The sequence below is a fragment of the Trichechus manatus genome, unplaced genomic scaffold, assembly GCF_000243295.1.
Source record: "Trichechus manatus latirostris isolate Lorelei unplaced genomic scaffold, TriManLat1.0 scaffold00038, whole genome shotgun sequence".
Classification (NCBI taxonomy): Eukaryota; Metazoa; Chordata; class Mammalia; order Sirenia; family Trichechidae; genus Trichechus; species Trichechus manatus.
In genome coordinates this window covers 16,572,957-16,600,195 of record NW_004443974.1, presented here as the reverse complement: position 1 = coordinate 16,600,195, position 27,239 = coordinate 16,572,957, and the positions used below count along the sequence as shown (strand labels likewise).

At 37.3% G+C, this 27,239-nt stretch overlaps 1 protein-coding gene across 9 annotated transcripts in view; it reads left to right on the top strand.

The window, feature by feature from the left end:
- The window catches only part of SETX (senataxin), an 86,533-nt gene that overhangs the window by 49,467 nt on the left and 9,827 nt on the right, over nt 1-27,239 (top strand). For 8 of the 9 annotated variants that reach the window (XM_023730827.1, XM_023730828.1, XM_023730829.1 and 5 more), the window contains 13 exons: nt 592-762; nt 1,604-1,836; nt 3,088-3,255; nt 3,800-3,956; nt 10,442-10,543; nt 10,736-10,851; nt 11,931-12,002; nt 13,905-14,054; nt 15,236-15,343; nt 17,891-18,078; nt 18,870-18,962; nt 21,169-21,333; nt 24,557-24,655. In XM_023730827.1, the coding sequence (XP_023586595.1) occupies nt 592-762; nt 1,604-1,836; nt 3,088-3,255; nt 3,800-3,956; nt 10,442-10,543; nt 10,736-10,851; nt 11,931-12,002; nt 13,905-14,054; nt 15,236-15,343; nt 17,891-18,078; nt 18,870-18,962; nt 21,169-21,333; nt 24,557-24,655 (1,822 nt within the window). Of the gene's footprint in view, nt 1-591; nt 763-1,603; nt 1,837-3,087; nt 3,256-3,799; nt 3,957-10,441; nt 10,544-10,735; nt 10,852-11,930; nt 12,003-13,904; nt 14,055-15,235; nt 15,344-17,890; nt 18,079-18,869; nt 18,963-21,168; nt 21,334-21,861; nt 22,637-24,556; nt 24,656-27,239 lie in introns of those variants that run through there. The other variant, XM_023730832.1, reaches the window with a different exon arrangement.

Here is a 27,239-nt window from a genome sequence, read left to right as displayed (position 1 = left end):
GCTTCCTTGTCCCCTTCTGCCTTGTGGCCCTTGTCACTGGACTCCTGTACCTCGTTAGTCTCATTTGGTTTTACGGGGCTGTCCACTCCCAGGCTGAACAGTGAACCTCGGAGGTAACTTCACCACTGAGCTAAAAGGATGTCTGGGGGCGGTTAGTAGATTTTTTACCGTTGTTGTAAACGGGAAGTGTCCGATAACGAGATAATAAGTGAGGAGTAGGTATACTTGAAAGTTTTGATTAGATTATACTAATTATACAAATTGGTAGTGCTGTGTGCTTACTTAAACTTCGTAAACCCGTTGCTGTCAAGTCGATTCCGACTCGTAGTAATGCTATGGGACAGAGTAGAACTGCCCCATTAAAGTTTCCTAGGCTGTCATCTTTAAGGAAGCAGACTGCTACATCTTTCTCCCATGGAGCAGCTGATAGCTTCAACCACTGACTATTCGGTTAGCAGCCAAGCCCTTAACCGTTGCACCACCAAGACGCCTCTTAAACGTAGTACGAGGATTTAATTTCCTTTAAGTTAAGCTTGTTTAAAAATAATTCTGTTAGAGCTATATAAATGCTGACTTCTTGTTATGTCATAGTTCGTCTTGAGGAATGTGAAGTGGCTAGACAGCTTCATCCAAAGGAAAATGATTTGGTGTTTTTGGTTCCTGAAAGACTAAATGGAGAGAACGATACAGAAAGAAATCTCATGCAAGATCCCCATGAATATTATTGTGGTTATGTTTATAAATTTCGTCGCACGTCAGTCAGTAAGTAAATAATGAAGCACTGAAAATTAATCTCTTAGATAAGTTTAAAAAAAAACCAAACCCACTGCTGTCAAGTCGATTCCAACTCATAGTGACCTTATAGGACAGGGCAGAACTGCCCCATAGAGTTTCTAAGGCTGTAAATCTTTACGGAATAGACTGTCACATCTTCCTCCCATGGAGAAGCTGGTAGGTTCGAACTGCCAACCTTTTGGTTAGCAGCCAAGTGCTTTAACCACTGCGCCACCAGCGCTCCTGATTAGAGTAAGCTTGTTTCCTAATTTTCCTCTAAATTGTGCTTTACCAGCTATGTATTTGCTATACATTTACCAGAGGTGTATTTGCTATGCTGATTACTTCTCATTTAGAATCCTTTTTCTAGTTTTTCCTAGACTCACCTAGAAAAGGCCCCGGATTTATTGCTATAAGTAGCTTTATGATTTAAAAGCTTTCTTTTATAATAATCCTCTCCTTTTGGTGTATTCTCTCATCTGTCACTGTGTTTGTTATAAAACAGATAATTTGCAGACCATCTGTTGGACCTTAAATCATATTCCAGTCTTGGTTTGAGGGCTTGTTACTCTGCTTTCTTCATAGCACTTACCACCATCTGACAGGTTTTTTTGATTATCTGCTTTCCCCTTCTAGAAAGTAAGCTTTTTGAGGACAGCAGCATTGCTTGGTTCTTAGGAGGCACTTAGTAAATATTTATTGAATGAATTATTTATATAATATACACTAAAACATAAGCTATAAGATACCTAATTCTAAATAACCTTTTTAAGTGGACAGCAGTATTGCAGTGGTAGCTGAAATTGCTTATTCTTCTTCTTGATAATAGTGCGTAATGGGAGATCTGAGTATTCTGTTGCCATCCAGACTCAAGACAGTTTGCCGGTCAGTTTAAATGAACTTGTGAAATGCATTGTAATCAGTTCTCTGGTAACTACACAAAGGATGTTAAAAGCCATGTCTCTGTTGAGTGGTCGGAACCAACTGGCCAGAGCTGTTCTGAATCCAAACCCCATGGACTTTTGTACAAAAGATTTACTAACTACAGCGTCTGAGAGAATTGTGAGTAATGATTATATGATACCAGGAAAAGTCATAAAATTTCATGTCAGAATATTAAAACACCATATTTTTAGCTACTACATACTCCTGTGTGTCTACAACAAAGACATTCACTGTGAATGCACTGTGATGTTGTTACAGTGCTTAGTTTTCTTTAAAGTGTGTATGCCTTTAATATTGCAAAGTATATAATTAGGTTAGCTTAACCTCAGGAGAGCAGTTCAGTACAGTAAAGAATTGAAAGTATGCTTGAAGAACAACATTAAAATGTTAGATCAGCATCCCACTTAAATGTTTGTTAGGTTATTAAAATTCAGGAGTAGGAGTAGGTTTAATGGATTTATTTTGCATTTGAATTGATACGTAATGTTGCAAATGCAAAGATGAAGTTGTCATTTTGTATCAACATTTATTTCTCATTGTAGGAGCTGTATATGAGCTCCAGGAAATTAACATAGAAAAAGGCAAAGGAACCTAATTTTTTTTTTTAACTCTTACTGTTTGCTAATAATAGGTGCCTGGGTGGCGCAAATGGTTTGCTCTTGGCTACTAACTAAAAGGTTGACGGTTTGAACCCACCCAGTGTCACCATGGAAGAAAGGCCTGGTGATCTGCTTCCACAAAAGATTACAGCCAGGAAAATCCTGTGGAACTCTCAGTTGTACTGTGTAACACATGGGATCACCATGAGTCAGAATCAATTAGATGGCAAAGGGTTTTAGTTTACTATGTGCTTAGGGCTTTCGTGTGCATTATCTCATTGAGTTCTCACACTTTAAAGAATCCCAGGTTTAATGGATGACAAAGGCTGAGGCTTACAGAGGTTAGGAGTTTAGTGACCTAGCTTGTAAGTGAAACTGAGGTTTAGATTCAGTAGGAAAGAATAGTTTTAGAATATTAGTTTGTAGAGTTGAAGGAAGGAATTAAAATAGAATCAGAGAATAATTAGAAGAAAATTATAGAAGTAAATATAATTTGTTGTGATCTTCTTTGTAAGAATTACAAACAAAAATACAGTTGTAGTATTTGTAAAGTGGACTAAAAAGCATGCAGATACTTGTAAATAATTAGTTTTCCTTCTGGTAGTGAAAGTAGCTCTTAGATTAAAGATCACTTCAGAGTGTTACCTGATCAAAACCAAAGCTGCTGGCTGGTATAGATTAGAAGAAATTCAAATGATATTTTTATTATCTTCCTTTCTTGTGCCAGTACACAAAAAACAACTCAATCTCATTAATGCCTTTTTTGTAGATAACCTACTTAAGAGATTTCAATGAAGACCAAAAGAAAGCAATAGAAACTGCGTATACGATGGTGAAACAGTCACCGTCAGTTGCCAAAATCTGTCTGATTCATGGACCACCTGGAACAGGAAAATCAAAAACTATTGTTGGCCTTCTATACCGCCTACTGACAGAGGTAGAGTATGAGTGAGGGCCTTGCAGCTGTTAATTGAATACGTTGCTTTGTTTTACATACTTGAATTAACTGGCATATATAATTAAGTATTAAAATTCTTCTTTCCTTTCAGTTTTGTGTTTATTTTTTATATTGTTATTGTGTGGAACTGTATTAGAGAAAGGGGTGCAAAGGGAGGGAAGGTTGTAAGAAGTAGGAAGAGCAGAAAACACTATCTCATGTGAAACTAATCCTAAGGGCTAGAATGGTCTTATTTTATTATTAGGTCCCAACTAATGCCAGTAAACCATCTTGAATGTATTCTTGGGTTGCATTTTGGTTGGATTGAGTATTGATTAAGTTAAGTGGATAGTAAGGTAAGACTCAGAGTAGTTAACAGTAAAATTTTATGCCAGAGTAATTTTAATGATGGAGGTTCTTTTACTTATTTTTAACTATAGTGGAAACTTTTCAGCATACATGGAAGTAGAGACTAACTTTAAAACTACATAATAGAGCTCATCAGTATTTTGTTTTTGTTTTGTATGTGTGTGGCAAATTCTAGAACCAGAGAAAGGGACATTCAGATGAAAACTCCAATGCCAAAATCAAACAAAACCGTGTTCTTGTTTGTGCGCCTTCCAATGCAGCTGTTGATGAACTTATGAAAAAAATTATCCTCGAATTCAAGGAAAAATGTAAAGACAAGAAGAATCCTTTGGGTATGATCCTTATGCAGGCTTTTAATTTGATTTTTGTTTTCAGTATTTAGCATGGGCAGCTTTGAATCCTGATAGTAACTTCTGCTTGGAGTTGTAGCCCGTATGTACTTATAGATGGATTTACTCTGTGCCAGGCACTGTGCTAGGTCCTGAGGTTTCAACAGAGAACAAAAACATGGTCCTGGACTTGAAGGAAATGTGCAGTCTAATGAGGGAAGTAGACAGGTCATTGGACAATTATGGTATAGAGTGATAAGTTCTATAATATGGTTAAAACATGACACGCCTTCAGAACACCTGAGAGGGGCCCTTGATTCAGTCATGTATGGGTTAGGGAAGGCTTTTGGAGGAAATAATGTCTAAGATGAAAACTGAAGAGCAATAAGGAGTTAGCCATGGGAAGTAAGGTGGAAGGATACTCCAGCAGATGTTACCATAAATAAGAAGGATCAGAGGCAAGAGAACTTCAGATAGTTCAGTGTAGCTAGATTGTAAGTTCCATGAGGGCAATACTTGACACTCAATTAGTGCTCAGTAGGTATTTAGTGTTGTAAAACTAGAAGCATTAGTAGATGGTAAAAGATAAGACTTTCAATAAACATTGACTTATTAAAAATAATAAAAACAATAATAGTTATTGAGTGTTTATTGTATGTCAGTAATCCTCAAAATAATCCTGTGAGAGAGAGATTAAATAATCCTATCTACATTTTATAAGTAGGGAAACCGAGGAGTAGAAATGTTAAATACTATAGGAGTAAAAAAACTTTTCAGTAGAATTTATATAATGGTGAAGAGCATCACCACAGATGATTCAAGATACTTTGAGTGAAGATGTTAAATAATTTGTTTACTTAATCTTAAAAAATCTACTCTTCATATCACCCATATTTGGTGGTATGGTTATAGCTTTGTATTAGACTATTTTTCCAAATGCGTATATCTTGTCTTCCCCAACAAATTTTATTTTCCTTGGGGATACCTGACAATGCTGTTTATCAGTTAGGATTAGATTCAGCTACAAAAGAGACTTTAGATACAGTGGCTTAAATATAATAATAATTTCTTTCTTACTCAAAAGTCCAGAGGTAGACGGTAGGCAGACCAGGACTGGTATGGTGACTCTGCTCCAGAGAGTCTTCAGAGACTCAGGCTCCTTCTAGCTTGTTGCTCCACTGTCTATGACCTCCATTCCTTAGTGTGTACCTCATAGTCAGAGATGGCTGCTCCAGCTCCAGTAATCACATCTAGCAAGCATGAGAAAGAGCAAGCATGAGGAAGATGAAGAGGGGGCAAAGGGAACATATTAGCCATTTAGATTCCTAGATGCTGCCAAAGGCCCTTTTGGCTTATTTCTTCTTGCCCAAAACTTATTCACATGCCCATACTCAGTTACAAGGGAGGCTGGGACATGGCATCTTTATTCTAGGGGACCATACATGTGTTTCATTTTTCTTACATATGTATCACCTGCCTAGAGAATTCATTTGCATCTTAAAACTTAGAGTCTGCAACTTGCTTTTTCCATTCACCATCACGTTTGTAAGATTCGTGATTTTATGTACAACCGAAATCATTCATATTAACTACTATATGGTATTTTATTGTATGTATGCACAATTTATTCATTATCCATTGATAGAAATTTAGGTTGTTTCCAATTGTAAACCATGTTGCAGTGAATACATGCATATTTCTTCAGTGCAGGTATAAAAATGTTCACTGCTTTGGATAAGTGAATTGTACTACGTAATACTATACAACAGTTGACAGTAAAAGGAATACACGAAAGCCCTACATTGTAATTTATGTATCTTGTGTTTACATGCAGCTTTATAGGGTAGTACTTTTCAAATTGTGGGTTGTGATCAAATAGTGGATTATAAAATCCGTTTAGGGAGACCACAGCCAGCATACTTAAACATTTTAGATAAAGTAGAATAGAAGAAAATAGACCAGAGTGCATTGAAGATAATATGGGTAAGCATTGTTTTGTGAAACTTGTTTCAGTTGTGAGGTGTGTGTGTAGGCATGTGTCTGTGTACTGGATGTCGATATGAATGTACTTCATGCTGTAGTTTAAAGTCAAAAGCGTTGTCTTAGTTATCTAGTGCTGCAATAACAGAAATACCACAAGTGGGTGGCTTTAACAAATAGAAGTTTATTTCCGCAGTTTGTTGTTGTGTGCCATCGAGCTGATTCCAACACATAGCGACCAAGTGTGACAAAGCAGAACTGTCCCATAGAGTTGCCTAGGCTGTAATCTTTACAGGAGCAGATCACCAGGTCTTTTCTTTAGTGGAGCAGTTAGTAGGTTGGAGCCATCGACCTTTCGGTTAGCAGCCAAGCACGTAACCATTGCACCACCAGGGCTCCTTTTCTCACAGTTTAGGAGGCTAAAAGTCTGAATTCAGGGTGCTGGCTCTAGGGGAAGGCTTTCTATCTCTGTTGGCTCTGGGGGAAGGTCCGTGTCTCTTTTCAGCCTTGGCGCCTTGGTGATCTTCATGTGGCATGGTATCTGTCTTTCCCCATCTCTGCTTCCTTGCTTAATCTTTTATGTCTCAAAAGAGATTGATTTAAGACATACCCTACTAACATAACAAGGAAAACCCACTCCCAAATGTGATTATGACTATAAGTATAGGACTTAGGGTTTATAACGCATATTTTTTTGGGGAGGCACAATTCGATCCATAACATTCCACCCTTTGGCCCCCAAAATTCACGTCCTTCCCATATGCAAAACACATTCAGCCCATCACATTATCCCAAAATCTTAAATCATCTCCAAGTCCAAAATCGCATCTTCTGAATCATCTAAATCAAATATGGGTGAGATTTAAGGCGTATTCCATTCCGTGGCAAAATTCCTCTTCATTTGTGAACCTGTGAAATCTAGAATACAAATTATCTGCTTCCAGAGTACAATGGTAGAGCAGGCACAAGTTAGATATTTCCATTACAAATGGGAGAAATTAGAGGGAAAGAACGAATAATGGGCAGTAAGCAAGTCCAAAATCCAGCAGAACAAGTACAAACTCTCAAGGCTGGAGAATAATCCTGTTCTCTGAGACCATCTTGGCCTAGCTGTGCCCTTCAAACTCTGGGTGTTGGCCATGCTATCTGTATTCTGGGTGGAGGTCCCTTGGCCCTGGGCTCTAGCCACACCTTCTAGGCCCATTGGAATGGCAACTCTGCTCCCTTGGCTTTGGGCAGCCCCATTCTAGTACATCTGAGTGGCAATCCCTTGGCCCCAGGAGACCCCATTCTTCTGCCCCTTGGGCATGGTAGCCCCACCTCCTCAGCTTTGAGCAGAGGCTCCATCCTCTTGGCACGCCTGAAAGGCAGCCCTACACTTCAGCACCGCGTTGGTGAGGATCTGACTCTTTGAAACCTAGGAAACCTTATTCCATCCTTTGAAACCTAGGAGGCTGTAGCTCCACCTTTGAGATCCAGGAGACAGAGTCTCCAGCCTTTGAAACCAAGATAGCCCTGCTTCCCATCTCAAATATACAAGTTCATCACTTAACAACCTCTACGTTCCACCAAACATTTGAGTATAATTCAGACAAGTTCTTTGCCACTGCATAGAAAGCATCGCCATTACTCCATTGTCCAGTTACGTTTGGCATTTCCTTTAAAACCCTCACTAGAAGCACATTTAATGTCCATATTTCTAGCAACATTCTGTAGACAGCGCTGTATGTATTCACTAAGATGATAGTGACTTTCTCTGTGACTTTCCTCACTTCCTTCTGAGCCCTCACCAGAATTGCCTTTGACGTCCATAATTCTACCAACAGTCTCTTCAAGGCAGTCTGGTTTTTACTTTTCAGCATCTTAAGTCTTCCAGCCTCTACCCATTGCTCAATTCCAAAGCTACTTCCACATTTTAGGTATTTATTAGAGCAGCACCCCAGTCTCTGGTATCAAATTCTGTCTTAGTTAGGTACAGTGGTTAAGAATTCGGCTGCTAACCGAAAGGTCGGCAGTTTGAATCCTCCAGCTGCTCCTTGGAAACCCTATGGAGCAGTTCTGCTCTGTCCTGTAGGGTCGCTGTGAGTCAGAATCCACTCAGTAGCAACGCGTTTTTTTGGCTATAACAGGAATACCACAAGTGGGTGGCTTTAAGAAACAAATTTATTTTCTCATAGTTTACAAGACTAGAAGTCTGAATTCAGGACGCCAGCTCTAGGGGAAGGCTTTCTCTCTGTCTTTTGGCTTTGGGGGAAGGTCCTTGTTTCTTTACAGCCTTGGCTCCTTGGTGATCTTCATGTGGCATAGCATCTGTCTTCCCCCATCTCTGCTTCCTTGCTTAATCTGCTCTTTTATGTCTCAAAAGAGATTGACTTAAAACACACCCTACACTAATACTGCTGGGTTAACATAACAAAGAAAACCCATTTCCAAATGTGATTATAACCACAGATATCACCACCCACCACCCATTGTGACCTTATAGGACAGAGTAGAACTGCCCTATAGGGTTTCCAAGGAGCACCTAGTGGATTCAGACTGCCACCTTTTGTTTAGCAGCTGAACTCTTAACCACTGCGCCACCAGGGTTTCCGAACCACAGGTATAGGGGTTAGAATTTACAACACATACTTTTGGGGGACACAGTTCAATCCATAACAAGCATTTGTGTAAACACTGGTCGTGTGTGTGTGTGCGTGCGTGTGTGTGTGGAATTCTGTTGCGTGCTTTTTTTCTTTTTATCCATTGAAATGGTAGTGACATTTTTCTTCATTAATTTGTTAATGTGGTAAATTACAACGCTTTTCTAATCTGAAAACATCTTTTATTCCTAAAATAAGCCCAGGTTGGTCCCATGTTATTAATGAGGACAGCCTATAATTTTTCTTTGTCATAATATCTTTGTCTAGTTTTAGTATCGAGGTTACACAGACTTTAAAAAATGAGTTGGAGAAATTTTCTGAAATGTTTTGTTTAAGACGGTTTGTTTCTTGCAGGTTGAGTTAACTTGCTATAGTTACAGCCTTCTGAATTTATTAGTGTTGTTTTTTTGATAGATGGGCAGTTCTTTACCTACTGTTTAAATTTCCTTAATGGTTATAGATCTATTGAAGTTTTCTGTTTTTGTCTGAGTTTTGCTAATTCATATCTTTTAAGAAAAATGGCTACTTCATCTTAGGTCTTCAGATATATTGATGTAAAGTTGTGCATTGTATTCTCATTTTTTTAATTCCAACTGTATTTATGGTTGGGTCCCCTTTTTCATTCTCTGAATTATATATTTATGCCCTAACTCCATGTGTAGCACAGGCCTGTGGTTGGAAGGTCCCAGAGGAGAATTTATTTTTTACCAACTGAGCCCAGGCCAAGATAGATACACTTCTTTTTTTTGTCTCTCCACCTCTGCCAGACCCCTTTGCTTTCTGGTGGGCATAGAAAGCCAAGCTCTTATTTTGGAAATTTCAACATCTTGATTGGATTGATGGTTTTGCTGATGTAGACATGTGTCAAACTCATAGCACTAAGGACTTAAGAATCTCTACATTTTATCAAATGTAAATGATACCTCAGTAATGTTGATTTTAAAAAGCAAAGCAAAACAAAAAACATGTAGGCCCCTCCACAATGACCGACCTTCACCCCTTACTCTGTCTCCTCCGGGAAGTCACAGCAGCTCAGGGGTTTTCACCTCTGGTTTTTATCTTCCTCGTTGTTTTTAGCCCCTAAGAATTTCTCTTACATTTTTATGAGCTAAGTCCTGAGATTTAAAGGATGTTGTTATAATTTATAGAGCATTTCTAGATGTTTATAGTGGGAGGGTTTCCAGGTAATAGGATCCATCTTTTTGGTGGAAACACAAATCAAGTCAGTTAGCAGTTTTGAGACCCTCAAGTAAATGTTGACCAGAGAAGATGGCCTCAAATTTAGAAGAATGAGCTGACTAGGATCATAGCTGTGCTGTAGATACCTGTATAAATAAACTATTCATTCATTCAGCATTTATTTATTGTACTTACTATGTGCCAGGCACTGTTCTAGGCAGTGACCAAAACAAAACCCATGTTCTTAATGGGACTTAACATTCCAGTGGAGGGAGATAGACAGTAAACAAATAACTATGTGATGAGTCAGATTGGGATAAGTGCGAATAAACACTAACCTGTTTTATTTTAACTTGGCATTTCCCAAATATATTTTACTATGGAATGTTCTAGAATACAGTGTGAAAAACATCAGTATAATAGAATTTCAATTCAGCTGTGTATTATTTATGTGTTCTCACTAGTTTTTATTAGGTAGAAATGATAAATACTTGCCTTATAAGGTTGTTATGAGGAATATATGAAATAATGTATGAGAAACTCCTAGTGGAGTTCCTGATATCTAGTTACTAGTTCACATTAGCTCCCTTCTCTGATTGTGAGTGTATTTGTTTAGAGAAAGATACTATGTACAGAGACAGGATTGATAGAGTCCTTATTAATCTTTATGTGTAATTTTATCAATAGGAAACTGTGGAGATATAAATTTAGTACGACTGGGGCCAGAAAAGTCTATTAATAATGAAGTCCTAAAATTCAGTTTGGACAGCCAAGTTAACCACAGAATGAGTAAGTACTGAGTAAGGTACATATTAACAATCTCTCTTTTTTTTTATGGTAGACAGTGACTTGGATTTTAAAGGTAATTTGGACACCCTAGAGATAGTCTAGCTTTGGGAACTAGTTTTTCTTCACATTGTGCATGTGTGTGTGAGTTTGTTAGAATTGGCATATAATTTATTTTTATTCTTATTTCTTTAGAAAAGGACTTACCTTGTCATGTTCAGGAGATGCATAAAAGAAAAGAGTTTTTAGATCATCAACTAGATGAACTTTCCCGCCAGCGTGCTTTGTGCCGAGGTGGAAGGGAAGTACAGGTAAATAAATATTTTTTGATTAGTGTTCTTTAAATAATAACTCAGGTATACAAACTTATTGATACCATACTTTTATTGGGAGTGGCATAATTCATGTACAAAAATGTATATAACCAATTTTTAATTTGGTATAATAAAGTAGTATGGCTTACATCAAGGGTTAACAAACTTTTTTTGTAAAAGGCAAGACAGTAATATTTTCGGCTTTGTAGACCATCTGTTGTCTGTAGCATCTACTCAGTTCTGCTATTGTAGGACGAAAGTAGCCATAGACAGTACATGAACAAATGGATGTGTCTGGTTTCAGTACAAATTTATGTACAAAAACAGTAGGTTGAATTTGGCCCATAGGCTATAGTGTACTCATCCCTGCTTTATATTATACCTATACAGAATTTATTAGTCCTCGTTCAGTTGCAAGTTAAAGAAATCCAATTCAAATTAGGTTAGTCAAAAAAGGTATTTATTGGCTTACATAACTAGAAGAACCAGGAGTGGACTAGCTTCAGCATGACTGGATCCAGAGGCTCAGATGATGTCATTTCTCCTCCCTGTAACTGGTTTTTCTCTGTGTGTCAGCTGTTTCTTCTCCAGGAGAAGATGAGTGCCAACATCTCTAGGCTCCACCATCGCAGCTTACAAACCCCAGAGGAAGAAAAGTTTTCTCTCCTCACATCCATACGTTAATTCCAAGGAAGAAGTGATTATTCCAGGCGTGGGCAAGCTGGTCCAGTCTCTGTTTTTAAGACTTGCCTAGCCTGTATTATATACCCATCACTGTGGCTGGAGAAAAAGCTGGGGTATGACTGACAACCTCATTTGAACCACTTGGAAATTAGTGGTGGAATAATTACCGAAAGGTTGGAATGCTAAGCAAATAGAAATAGCATCCACTCAGTCCACTGGACCTGAGTCGTAATTCAGTGATACAGAAGGTCTTTCAGGACTCCACTATGATAATAATAAGCTTTTCATTAATTGAAAATATAGACTCACTCTTTTGAAATGGGAGCAGTCCATTAGAAAGTGTTTTAAAATGCTTAGCTTAGTTTTAATAATGACATCCAAATTTTTTCCAGAGACAAGAATTAGATGAAAAAATTGCCAAAGTTTCAAAAGAAAGGCAGGAACTTGCTTCCAAAATTAAAGAGGTAAGTAGTTCACCTATAACATTTTCTTTTTTTTTTAATTATGACATGATTTAGACATCCTATGTACTTTTCTCAATTATGTTTTTAAAACTTTTTATTATGAAAAATTTCAAACATAAAATTTCAGCCTACAAATGGATTCTTAACTACCACCTGAGATTTACAAGAAAGAAGTGATTATAAATTATGTTTTTCCTCTTTTAAGACTGGGTATTCTAAAAACCCACTTCTTAGGTGCTCCGTCTCCCTTGCCCCCCACTGCAAAAAACAGTTTTTTCCTCTGGTAATTATGAACAAATGAAGAGTTAATGAAAATAGGTTTGCAGGTGTTTTCCCTATTTAAAAGGAAGAAAGAAAATCACATGTATGTGGATTCAAGTCACATGACAGTGATGGGGCTTGGCACAGGAGAGGATAAGCTCTTTTTTTGCAATTCTTAATTTAAAGCATAAACTCTTTGTTCTTGTTTTTGATTATAAGAATTCTTCTATAACATGTATAACTTTTCTCCCAGTATTCTTTGGGTATAGAAGTAACAAAATCAACATTTAGACTGATGGAAGCTGGGATGAGTCAGATGTATATTCTGATCACTAGAATGCTGCTCTCATCAGAACAAGCAGGAGTCAGGGCGAAAGGGTACTATCCAACTGGTAACCATATTAGTATTTTTAAGTTGGGATTTTCTCTTGAATATATTATTAGCCTTCTCTGTGGAGCCCTGGTGGCACAGTGGTTAAGTGGTTGACTGCTAACCAAAAGGTCAGCAGTTCTGATCCACCAACCACTCCTTGGAAACCCTGTGGGGCACTTCTGCTCTGTCCTATAGGGTCACTATGAGTGAGCGTTGACTCTATGGCAACCGTTTTTTTTTTTTCCCCCCTAATGGGTATGTAGCAAAATAAAGTAGAATTTAATGTATATTTCCACTGACAGTTTATTTAAACTAAAAATTCAGTGGAAAGCTTTTTACTAAAATTTTAAACCAAGCCCAGAATGAATTTTTGGGAGTTTAAAGATGAAGTCCATGTTCACAAGTTTTATGTACTCATCATATGTGTTACCACATGTGTTCTGTGGGCCATTGACTTAATTGTGCCTTGGTAGTTTAACTCACTAGATTGCTGAAGGGGTGTTTGTCAAAGCTTTAGTGTGTGAGCACTAGAGGGCCACAGTTGCCACCCTCTTCCTAAAGCTCACATATATGCCTTGGAGTTCATGGTTGAGTATATCATATGTGCAGGGATGAATCACTACCACTTTTCAGTAGCAGAAATAGGCAAATTGACTAATAATAAACTCAGCTTTTAGTTTGAACATTAAATTGTATACATTGTGAGGTGTCATTCACATCGTGTGGCTCTATCACAGTATATTTCGTTATAGAAACAGACCAGTGTTGTTTTTCTTAATGTGGAGGTAGAAAGGTCCACAGATAATTTTGTTGGTATTAGACTTTATAAAAGAAAGAACAACACTATATACTTTAAAAATTAATAGAAGAAAATGTACATTCAAGCTTAGTTCTAACCCTAGCTTTTACTCAGATATTTGTTTACTACTCAGTAGAATTAATTGGGGATCTCTACTTATTCTGATACCTATCTAAATACATCTGGCTACAAAAAGAATTATAGTCTATTTTGACCAGATCAAACCCTGAATAAATTTTTTTTAATGTGCTTAAATCATGTTCTCAGCTTAGACTGCAAAGCACAGTGTTCTTTATGGTGATTTCTGATTATGTTGAATGTTTCTGCTGTTTTCTGCGTGTGAGCTTTTCCTCTGTTACTGAATATTATTCTGTCACATAATAAATGCTGGATGTTTTATAATAAAAACAGGCATATCATAGTAAGAATATATGTATAACTAAATATTAACTTTTATTTATTCTCTTAGGTTCAAGGACGCCCACAGAAAACACAGAGTATCATCATCTTAGAGTCCCATGTCATCTGCTGCACATTGAGCACAAGTGGTGGTTTACTACTTGAGTCTGCTTTTCGTGGGCAAGGGGGTGTTCCGTTCAGTTGTGTCATTGTTGATGAGGTCAGTGAGCAGTCGGCCATACATCTTTAACTAACACTGTAAGGAGTAAGTCATAGATGAATTGTGACTGCGGAGATGTCGATAATATTTTTCTTTTGCATCTTATTTTTACCTGCCAATACCTGTGTGTTCTCTTATGTTGAAATATGCTACTAATAACTCATCACAGTTAATTTAAAATTACTTTACCAGTATTAGGATTCTAAGGATGCTTGATTGCTGCTAACAAAATCCCTGCCAAGTGATTATCTAGACCTAGTTTGGAACATCTCCAGTAATAAGCAATTCACAACCTTTGAAACAGTTTTAATATAATTTTTGACACCTCTGAGCCACAGTATTTTCATCTTAACATCCCTGATTCCGGTTTTATTCATTGAGTTATTGGTTATTGGCTACCTACTGTTTGTCAGAATGTAGAGCCAGAAGACAGAGGAAGTGGAAAATATTTGCCAAATTGATCCAGGAGATCGAAGTCCCAATATCCACCAGAATGAAAGAACAGAAAAAGTAGAAATGATGAAATAATTGAAGGAAATGTCATTGAATTGAAGAGAAACTTGACTCTTGTGATTGAAGAGGCCTACTGAGGAGCCTTGGTGGTGAAGTGGTTAAGAGCTCAGCTGCTAACCAAAAGGTCAGCAGTTTGAATCCACCAGCCACTCCTTGGAAACCCTATGGGTCAGTTCTACTCTGTCCTGTAGGGTTGCTATGAGTCGGAATTGACTCTACGGCACAGACTGATGAACAAGGAAGAATGATTTGATGTGGGGGGAGTGGTTTATACAGTCACACCTATTATGATTTCTGAACTTCAGAGACAAGTTCTGTTTTCTAGAGGAGAAAATGTTCCATCAGGCTCTTGCCCAGCTGAACAAAGAGCACAAATTGAAGATATATAAGGCCTTCTAATTTGCGGCTAGTGCCCAAGTAGTAGTTGGAACCAAGTAGTGGCTGACTTCAAAATATATCTTTGTTTTTTAAATTGTGCTGCGTAGAGGTGTTTTTGTTGTTTGTTTTCTAACCAGCAAAAATTCTTATTTTGATAATTTGGTGCAGAAACAGAAGTATGGTACTTTTCTGAATAGTTAGAACTTTTATGAATTACGTAAACCGTATGTGGATAAACTAATAGCTAAGATAATCAAGAGTAATTTCTCCTTTCCATATTTCTTACCAAGGCTGGACAGTCTTGTGAAATTGAGACTCTTACTCCGCTCATCCATCGTTGCAACAAGCTTATCCTGGTAGGAGATCCTAAACAGCTCCCTCCCACGGTCATTTCTATGGTAAGTTTATTTTATATTCATATTGCCTTAAAGTGGAAGGGGCTTTTTGTTTTCAAGGATAGGAGTAGTCTTTTTAGGATTATCAGCTTCTATTTGGAGGGAGAAATAGGGAATGAGAGAAGAGAAGCACTGAGTCTTCATTAGTAAAAAAAAAAAAAATCTCTGAAAATGTACCTTTATTCATAATTGTACTTGTGTGAATCTGTATGGCAAGAACAGTGTTAAGTGTTGGAGACCAGAGGCTGTCTGCCTTAGGCCTTTCCTTTGAGAAAGATGGTGTCCGGATATTTTAACGGACTGTCTCTGACTTACTTTAATAATACAAACACTAAAACAATAATAAAAGAAAAACTTTAAAAGCAAGGAAAGGAACCCCAGCCTTCTGGCTTATACTTAATCAGGCACACATATGAGGAAGACATTATAAAGAGAAATTCTTTTTGAAGTGCATTTCCAATTTTAGTATCCTGTAGTACAAGAAAATTTCTCTGCTCCTCACGTTTTCTGAAGGTGAAGGTGACAGGAAAAGAAAAGGAATTAATTAGAAACTCCGGGAAGATAAGCCCTTAGTTACATTGTGATCCACTTCACTTTGTTATTATTTTTTTTTTAATCCCACTGAAGATGGCTTGTCGAAGTGCACGTCAGACTCAAGATTGAGTAGATGTTTTGGGTCATTTGAATAAACCTAAATCGTGGTTCGAAATTTAATAAAATTTGTGTTCTTTACTGCTACATTGATTATCTGTACCAATATAGAGAAGTAGTTGCATAAACAGTCCCAGAGAAACTATCATTTTAGAAGCATTTTTATTTTTGTTGTCTTTATTGACTTTGGAATTACTCAGAATGATAATGTAGTTCTTTGTGTGACATCTGAGCACATGTATAAATCATATGTAGCTCAGAAGCATACCACTTGCTGTGGGAAGACTTGTGTCTGTAAGAAAGCATTGCTGTGGGTAACTTTGTTCATGGAGGATGGTGAAGAATGAACTGTATATTGCATTTCTTTAAATAATACAGTATTTCAAAAATTTACCGAAGAGAGCCTCAGCCTCTAGAGAAAAAGGATTGCTGATGGCTCTCAACTTTATTTGTTACTTTGGTGATTGATAAAAGCAGCAAAAATGGGAAAAATCAATTAATGTTTTAAAATTACTGCAAAAATAATACAGGCTTATTGAGAAAATTACAGAAAGTAATTACGAAGTTAATTTTCTTAACACTTTTCTAACCATCTGTTTCTAGGGATAATTACTGTGAACAGCTTAATGAGTATTTTAAGAAATTTGATTTTTCTGGGTATTTGGGTATTCATTTTTCATTTTTTCAGTCTATATTTATTGAGTGCCAGACTAATTCAGGCACTAATCTGGGTGCTGGGGTTATTACAGTAAAGAAAACAGATAAAAATTCCTGGCTTCATGGAGCTTACATTTTAGTGGGTAACAGTAAATAAATAAGTTATTAAAATATGGTATGTCAGATGGTTATGAGGTTTATGTACATGTTTATGTATATGTGTAAAGTTTTGTTTTGTATAAGTCCCTTTTCTTTTTCCCCAACGAGAAGATTCAAAACTAGGTTTGGCTAACTGAATAGATAAAACTTTTGAGGATGTAAAGGAAATGGTCAAATGGCTACTGATATTTATCTTTCTTAGTTTTACATACTTATTTAAAATCATAAATAATGTATATATTAAGAAATAGTGCTTTTGTTTCTACTCGCATTTTGTGAAATGAGCTTATTCGAACTATGCACATATGTCTTTGATGCCGTTATCTTCAACATCACTCAGTCATCTTAGTGCGGTTTCTAGAGCACATTTTTAGTTTTAGATTATTTTAAGATATAATGCTTTTTGAATCATTGTATGATGCTGTCACTGAAAATGATAAACCAAGATACAACTGTCAGAACATTAAGACAGTTTTTTTCGTTTGTCTTTTATAGTTGGGTGTTTTTCAAATTGCAGATTGTAACCCATAACTGGGATTTTTTAAATCAGTTTAGTAAGTAGGTTGTCTCTCTCTACCACTAGAGACTGTAAGACTTGATCGTATCTACCTTAGCAGTCTCAGTACCCAAATTGTAGGTGCTCAGTACATACTAGATGGATCAATGAATAAATTGTTCTTTAAAGGCTTGTTTATAATGACATTCAGCATTTCTGCTGTGAGGACATACTCTAGAAATAATTGTTAAAATCTGTGTCACATTTCTTTGCTTCCTTTATTATTGATTCTTTCTGGTGACCTATTAGTATCAAAATAGCATCAGTTGTGGTCGTTCAAGATAACATCTCTTTCATAAGTGTTTATGGATGTTCTAAATAAAGAGAAGATTCCTCACCTTATATTCAGGATACATGACTTTTGGAGGATTGGGGTCAGAAACATCTCCACTGTCTGAATCTTTGGTGGTTAGTAATCTTATGTCCCCTGAACCTTGCCATATATATGTTAGAACTCAGTAATTGTTTTTATAGTGGGAAAGTATAGATGAATTCTTGGAAGCTCTTGCTTTGTTTTCCCCTCTTAGAAAGCACAGGAATATGGCTATAACCAGTCGATGATGGCTCGCTTCTGCAAGCTGCTGGAGGAGAACGTAGAGCACAATGTGATCGGCAGACTGCCTGTTTTACAGCTCACTGTTCAATACAGGATGCACCCAGACATATGTCTCTTCCCTTCTAATTATGTGTATAACAGAAACTTGAAAACAAACAGGTTGGTTCAATTTATTGCATGTTAGTTTATTTTATTTGTAGGTTTAGCTGCTTAGGAAGAATAGCCATTTTACTGTGTTCTTAAGTCTTGTCATGAAAAGCACACATCACCAGGGTTTTTTAAATTAATTATTTTCTGTAACTATACAAGCCGTACATATTTATTGTAGCAAATGAAGATAAAAAAGGAAAAAAAAATCACTGGTAACATTTTGGTATATCTCCTTCTGGTTCTTTTTTAAGTGCATATCTTCTTTTACTTTTTCTCTCTTTTTAAATTTTTGAAAAACAACTGAGCCGTACTTCCTTATGTTCTGTGGCTTGCTATTTTCACTTAATAAGGAGCCCTGGTGGCACAGTAGGTAAGGAGCCCTGGTGGCACAGTAGTTAAGTGCGTGGCTGCTAACCAAAAGATGGAGGTTGAATCCACCAGCTGCTCTGCAGGAGAAAGATGTGGCACTCTGCTTCCCTAAAGATTTATAGCTTAGGAAGCCCAATGGGGCAGTTCTGCTTTGTCCTGTAGGGTCGCAGTGAGTCAGAGTCAACTTGATGACAGTGGGTTATATCACTTACTTACAATCATAGTGTTACATTTTAATTACTAGATAGGTTACTATTCCTAACACTAAAATAAAAATAAAGTCAGTTTTTTTCCTTTTACTAATACCCATCTGTAAAAGAAAAGTTTCTTCTAGTCCCTTTCCTTTCTCTATAATCCTCTCCCCTACAAAATGATAATTATAATAAAATATAACTATAGACATATTCTGAATGGTGGCTGCTTTTTTATAGAGTGACTGAAACCAATCGATGTTCATCAGACTGGCCATTTCAGCCTTACCTTGTGTTTGATGTCGGAGATGGTTCAGAAAGACGGGATAATGAGTATGTTCTTCTCTTTCTTCAATCCCCAGAGATAGTCACAGAATTGTTTACATTATTTTGTTCAGATTTATGTTAAAAACATTTTCTGTACACACCTCTTTGTCTAGTGCCAGGGCACAATCATTTTCATTTAGCTGGGTTGTGATAACTTTTCCTTTTTTGTCATATATTACTGATGGCTTTCTTTATGTATTTGAGCCTTTTTATTTTTTATAAATATGTGTAATGGGGATAATACTACCTAACATGTGGTAAACACTTGTGATCACAGCAGTGAAGTAAAACAGACACAGCCCCATTGCAAGGATATTGTAGTCTAATAAGGAAGACAGAATTTAGCAGGTAAGCACCTGGGTAATTTGTTGATCCAGTTAGGTTAAGTGCTGTGGAGGAAAAGTGTATGGATTAAATTGGATTAAAATGTGAACGGGAGTAAGGAAGTAGAGGTGGAAGGTAGACAGTGCTTTCAGGGTATTGGACTGTGAATGAGGGAGAGTGTCCAGGTGGTCTGGGAATGACAGCAGAAGGGAATGGTAGTGTTGCTAGAGGGTAAAAACTTCAGAGGGGTCAGGGGTTCTTGTGAGAGAGTAGAGGAGTAATAGTCTGGAGGCAGCATTTGTTAGCACGGATACAAACCCCCACCTCTGTATCATCAAGTGTGAGGAAATACAAATTCTACCTTTGTATCATGAGAAGGATGCAGAGCAGATGCTGTTCTCAGGTGAGAATCAGGTATTGGTTAAGATATAGAGGTGGAGAGTGGGAGCATTCAGTGAATAAGTGAAAAATACATTAGAGTTGACATGGGATTGTAATGCCAGAGACACAGTGAAAAGGTTTTAGTGGGGCTGTGGAGGTGGAGCAGAGAATTAAGAGTTGAGCACCAGAACATTATGGAGATGGAAGGCCACAAGAGGAATATTGGCCAGAGTTACTTAACCTGAGAGGTGTCCGAGGGAATACAAATTTAGCTCTTATGTTAAGAGTTGGCTAGCTGTCTGGATTGTCATTATAGTAAATGAAGTTAGGATAGTGAGTATTTAAGGCTTTTAAAGTGAGACAGATAAAGTAGGCTCAGGAATAAAGGTGCAGGTACAGTGCATACCCTGTTGTTTATGTATTTAGATCCAGTATGGTATTGAGGGAGCACCATCATTTGGGAGATTGCATCACAGGAATAGCAGGAGCCCACTTGAGTTTGGGGGTGCAGAATATGTGGCCAACGAGGAGAACAATAAGGACATGGGCCTGGTGCAGGGCCCCAAGTTGTTCAACTGTAGCGGCCCCATCTTTCCATTCAGTGTGTTTGGATGGCATCTCAGTTGTACAGTGCATGGTCTACACGGCCAGTGGTGGTGGCCCTGGCCTTGTCCTAGACAGTGGTGGGCAATTAAAGAAGATAATACATCTAAAGCACTTTTCTCAGAGTTTAGAACATTGTAAATTTTCAGTTAATGTTGTTGTAGTCGTTAGTTGCCATCGAGTTGACTCCGACTTAAGGTGGCTTTGTGTATAACAGAACAAAACGTTCCCTGGTCCTGCACTATCTTCACAATCATTGGTATGTTTAAGTCTATTGTTGCGGCTATTATGTAGCCTTCCAGCCTTGGGGGCTCATCTTCCAGCACTCAGTCAGACGGTTTTTTTATGTGATTCATAAGGTTTTCACTGGCTAGTTTTCAGAAGTAGATCACTGGGCCTTTCTTCCTAGACTGTCTTAGTCTGGAAGCACCCCTGAAACTTGTCCAGTGTGGGTGATCACGTTGGTATTTTAAATACTGGGGGCAGAGCTTACAGCATCATAGCAAAACAGAAGCCACCACAGTACGACAAACTGACAGATGAGTGGTGGTAATTACTGTTAGCTGTTTATTATTATCATGTTCATTATTGTAAATACTGTTGTTACTACTGTTATTATCCCTACTTTAACAGATGAAGAAATTGGTGCCTGAATCTCGGTTGACTCCAAACTCTGTTGTCTCTACAACGTCCTGTTTCACTGGGCAGTTATTTTTCATGTTTATTCATACATATGATATTAAAGGTCATTATAGCAGCCTCTTTGAGTCACTGCTGGCTGAATAAATGATGAAACCTACCTGCCTGCCCTTTACTGTGATGGAAGACAAACAAAGTGGAACTTAAGTTGGCAATTAGACTGCTGTTAATTTTGATATGTTTGTTTGTTTTTCATCTTATTTAGCTCATATATTAATGTTCAAGAAATAAAATTGGTGATGGAAATAATTAAACTTATTAAAGACAAAAGAAGGGATGTTACTTTCCGAAACATTGGCATAATAACCCATTACAAGGCTCAGAAGATGATGATTCAGAAGGATTTGGACAAAGAGTTTGATAGAAAAGGGTGAGGCATTTTTACACTTATTTCCAGTTTTTCTGTTGCATTAACAAGAAGAGAGTTAGGAAAGAGAGAAGAAGAGGAAACCTAACTCTAGGGAGTGGTCTTAGACCATGTAAGGTGTTGGTAAGGCACAAGGAGACTGGGAAACTGGCTTCCATAAGACTTGTGCTGTGTAGGAGATGGTTACACTTGTGGCCTCGGTAGAAATGGTACCTTCTGGCGATTGGAACGTCAACATTACATTTAACAATGGAATTGACTAAGAAATTCTCCAGGCCTTTTCCTTTTAGTTCCATGTCTTGTTAATCTGAATTCTAATTCTTGTATTGCCTTTGTGCATAGAGTGAAGATTGTGTTTTGTCTCCTTACCTCAACAGTAAAATTAAGGATAAAATATTGGAAATCACTTAACTCAAAAGTTTTATAACCTAGAAACACACAAAGTACACAAAATTATTGAAGAAGTAGAAAATGTGAATAGATTTATAATAAGTAAAGAGATTGAATTAGTAACCAAAAATCTTCCAGCAGAAAAACCCTGGACCAGATGACTTCATTGGTGAATTCTACCAAATGTTTAAAGAAGCGTTAATACCAATCCTTCTCAAACTCATCAAAAAACTAGAGGAGGAGGGAACACTTCCTAACTCATTCTGAGGCCAATATACCAAAGCCAGACAAAAGACATCGCAAGAAAACTACGGACCAATATTCTTTATGAATATAGATGGAAAAGTCCTGTACAAAATACTGGCAAACCAAATCCAGCAGCATATAAAAAGGATTATACACCATGACCAAGTGGGATTTATCCCAGGAATGCAGGGTTGGTTCAACATTTGAAAATCAATCAGTGTAATGTACTCTATTAATATAGAATAAAGGAGGAGGGGAACCACATGATCCTTTCAGTTTATGATATAGAAAAAGCATTTGACAGAATCCAACACCCTTTCATAATAAAACCACTTAACAAGCAAGGAATAGAAGGACACATTCTCAACCCAATAAAGGGGGGTAGTCATGAGTCTGAATCATCTCGATGTCAGCTGACAACAGCAACATGAAAATCTCAGCTGACATCAGACTTACTAATGATAAGTTTGTATGATAAGATCAGGAAGGATGATCACTACTTCTTTTCAGCATTGTGTTGGAGATTCTAGCCAAGGCAGTTAGGCAAGAGAGAGAAATAAAAGGCACCCAGATTATAAAGAAAAAGATAAAACTATATATACAGTTGACATGATCTAACATATAGAAATCCCTAAAGGAATCCACCGCAAAAAAAAAAAAGAAAAAAAAAGTTCAGCAAAGTTACAGGATACAAGATTAATGTACAAAAATCAGATGTATTTCTATTCACTAGCAGTGAACAATATGAAAATGCAATTAAGAAAACAATTCCATTTACAATAGCATCAAAAAGAATAAAATACTTAAGAATAAATTTAACCAAAGAAGTGTAAGACTTTAAGACTTGTACACTGAACACCAGAAAACATTGTTGAAAGAAATTAAAGAAGACCTAAATAAATGGAAAGACAGCCTTTATTCATGGTTGCAAGGCTTCATAATGTTAAGATGGCAATATTCCCAAATTGATCTGCAAATTCAATGCAATCTCTATTAAAATTGCAACTGTTTTTTTTTAAACCAGAAATGGATAGGCTGATCCTAAAATTCACATGGAAATGCAGAGGGACCCTGAATAGCTAAAGCAGTCTTTAAAAAGAACAAACTTGGAGGAATCATGTTTCCCGATCTCAAAACTTAACTACAAGATAGTTTTGTGCTGCCATAAGGATAGACATATTACCAATAGAATAGAATTGAGAGTCCAGAAATAAACCCGTACACCTATGGCCAGTTGATTTTCAACAAGGGTGCCAAGACCATTTAATAGGGAAAGAATAGTCTTTTTCAACAAATGGTGCTGGGACAACTGGATATCCACATGCAAAAGAATGAATTTGGACACCTGTCTCACATGATATACAAAAACTAACTCAAAATGGATCAAAGACCTAATAAAATTCATAGAAGGAAACATAGGTGTAAATCAGCATGACCTAAGATTATGCAATAGTTTCTTAGATAGTACATCAAAAACACAAGCAGCAAAAGAAAAAATGAGTAAATTTGACTTGATCAAAATTAAACAGTTTTGTGCATCAAAGGACACTATCAAGAAAGTTAAAAAAACCACAGAATAGGAGACAGTATTTACAAATCTTATATCTGATAAGGGTTAGTATCAGAATATATAAAGAACTCCTACAACTCAGCAACAACAAAACCCAGTTAAAAATTGGGAAAATCACTTGAATAGACATTTCTCCAGAAAAAATACAAAAGTGGCCAATAAGCACATGAAAAGATGCTCAATGTCATTAGTCATTGGGGAAATGCACATCAGAACCACAATGAGCTACCACTTCACACCCACCAGGATGGCTTTAATTTTAAAAAAAGATGTAGAGAAATAGGATTCCTTACATTGCTGGTAGGAATGTAAAATAGTGTCGCTGTAGGAAAGTTTGGCAGTTCGGCAAGAAAAGTTAAACACAGAATGACCATGTGATCAAGCAGTTTTAAAAGAATTGAAAACTTGTTCACACAAAAACTGGTACATGAATGTTCATAGCAGCGTTATTTGTAATAGCCAAAAAGTGGAAACATGTCAAATGTCTATCAACTGATGAATAGCTAAATAAAATGTAGTATATCCATATGGATATATTGGAGTATTATTCATCTATGAAAAGGAATGATGTACTGTTGCGTGCTACTACTTGGATGGACCTTAAAAAACAATATGCTAAGTGAAAGAAGCGAGACGCCAAAGGCCACATGTTTATGATTTCATTTATGTGAAATGTGCAGAATAAGCAAATCCATAGAGACAGAAAGTAGATTAGTGATTGCCAAAGGATGGGTGGGGGTCAGGGTGAGTAATAGGGACCAACTGTTAATAGGTATGGGTTTTCTTTTTGTGATGATGGGAATATTCTGTAATTAGATAGTGATGGTTGCACAGTTCTGTGAGTATACTAAAAACCACTGATTTGTACATTTTAAAATGGTGAATTTTATGTGAATTGTATCTCAATAAAAAAAAAAAGACCATGAAAAAAAGTTTCTTTAAAATACCGCTGTATAAATATGTATATTTAATAATTATCTTAAACTTCTCTAGTAAATGTGTTTTTGTTTCTGTAAATAGACCCGCAGAAGTAGATACTGTGGATGCCTTCCAGGGTCGTCAGAAGGATTGTGTTATTGTTACATGTGTCAGAGCAAATGCCATGCAAGGCTCAATTGGGTGAGTAACCATAATTGTTCGTTTTGTATTTGTTTATAATCCAGGCTTAGATCCATTATCTTTCTCTGTTAGAGACACCATCATTTGCTTTATTAGTTTTCTTTTATAAAAACTTGTATAATATCATGTAGGTTTTTTTTGTTTTTAAAGTTGTAAAATAGATCCACTCTTAGGTCTGTTTCTCTTTTGCTACCTTATATATTAACTCATTTCACAGTGTGACTCTCTGTTCATTTATTTAATAAAACTGAAATAAATTACTAGATCAGATATATTTTGTAGGAACATGTTGCTCTCACATGGTATGTGTCATACAGTGGTTTTTGCTCTTTTCTCTCTGTTTCCCTGCTATGGCTAAGTTTGCTACCCTTATCTGCTGTCAGTTTACTTATTGATAATGTTAAGATTACTGTTATGGCTGACACTCAAAAATCTGCTGAGTCTCAGGGCCTAAGACTCTTATGTGATTATTTTCCTTTTCATGAGAAGCAGATGGAATTTACAAGTTATAAATTTAATTGTTCTTTAATAAAAATAGCAAATTATGTTATCACTGCCCTGTCCTAGAGAGAGCCTGCATCTATAAATGGGGACCAATTATATCAGGACCATTTTTTAAAAATAGTACATGCTTTCCCAACCAATTTGACATCTTACTGTTATCATATGCCATTTCTATGACTCAGCTCTTTTTAGGTCCATTGATACTGTATTTGCCTGATCTCTTTGTGTATTTTAGCACTATGAGTTCCCATCGAGTTGATTCTGACTGGTGTGTAAAAACAGATGATGATGACACCCCTCCCCCACACCTATCCCTATCCTTTCACCATCCTTACCCAGGGCTGATCTTGCAAGAAGTGTGCAGGGAAAATGGTACCATGCCTGGCATACTAGCCCAGTTGCTGTTGAGTTGATCCCAACTCATGGCAACCCCATGTGTGTCAGAGCAGAACTGTGCTCTATAGGGTTTTCTTTTTTTGTTGTTGTAGTTTAAATGAAGTTTACGTTTCAAGTTAGCCTCCCATACAAAAATTTATACATACATTGTTATGTGACCCTAATTGCTCTCCCCATACTGTGACAGCACACTCCTCCTTTCCCCCCCTGATTCCCCATGTCCATTCAACCAGCTCCTGACCGTCTCTGCCTTCCTATCTCACTTCCAGACAGAAGCCGCCTGTTTAGTCTCTTCTATCTACTTGAACTAATAAGAGGCACACTCCTCACGAGTATCACTTTATGTCCCAAAGTCCAGTCCAATCCCTGTGTGAAGAGTTGGCCTCAGAAATTGTTTTAATCCTGGGCTGATAGAGAATCCAGGGGCCATGCTTTCTGGGATTCCTCCAGTCTCAGTCAAACCATTAAGTCTGTTGAGTTCTGCACCCCACCTTTCTCCTGCTCCATCCAGGACTCCCTGTTGTGTTCCCTGTCAGGGCGGTCATTGGTGGTAGCCAGTCACCATCTAGTTCTTCTGGTCTCAGGCTGATGAAGTCTCTGGTTTATGTGGTCCTTTCTGTCTTTTGGGCTAATACTTTCCTTATGTCTTTGGTGTTCTTCATTCTCTTTTACTCCAGGTGGTTGGGACCAATTGATGCATCTTAGATGGCCATTCGCTAGCTTTTAAGACCCCAGACGCCACTCATCAAAGTAGGATGCAGAACTTTTTCTTAATAAGCTTTGTTATGCCAGTTGACCTAGATGTCCCCTGAAAGCATGGTTCCCAGACCCCTACCCCTGCTACTCTGTTCCTCAAAGGGTTTGATTCAGGAGACTTCTTAGCTTTGGTTTAGTCCAGTTGTGCTGACTTCCCCTGTAGTTCATGCTGTCCTTCCCTTCACCTAAGATAATTTCTTATCTACTATCTAGTTAGTAAATAACCCTCCCCCTCCCTCCCCACCCTCCTTAACCATCAAAGAATGTTTTCTTCCGTGTTTAAACCTTTTCTTGAGTTCTTAATAATAGTGATTTTATACAATATTTGTCCTTCTGTGACTGACTAAATTCACTCAGCATAATGATCTCCAGATTCCCTCATGTTATGTTTCACGGCTTCATCGTTGTTCTTCATCGTTGCATAGTATCCCATTGTGTGGATATACCATAATTTATTTCTCCATTCATCCACTGATGGGCACCTAAGTTGTTTCAATCTTTTTGCTATTGTGAGCAGTGCTGCAGTGAACATGGGTGTGCATATATCTATTCATGTGATGGCTCTTATTTCTCTAGGATATATTCCAAGGAGTGAGATAGCTGGATCGTATGGTACTTCTATTTCTAGCTTTTAAAGGAAGCACAAATCGATTTCCAAAGTGGTTATACCATTTTATATTCCCACCAACAGTGTATAAGTGTTCAGTCTCTCCACAGCGTCTCCAGCATTTATTATTTTGTGTTTTTTGGATTAATGCTAACCTTGTTGGGGTGAGATGGTATCTCATTGTAGTTTTGACTTGCATTTCTCTAATGGCTAATGATCATGAGCATTTCTTCGTGTGTCTGTTAGCCACCTGAATATCTTCTTTATCCAAGTGCCTGCTCATATCCTTTGCCCATTTTTTAATTGGGTTATTTGTCTTTT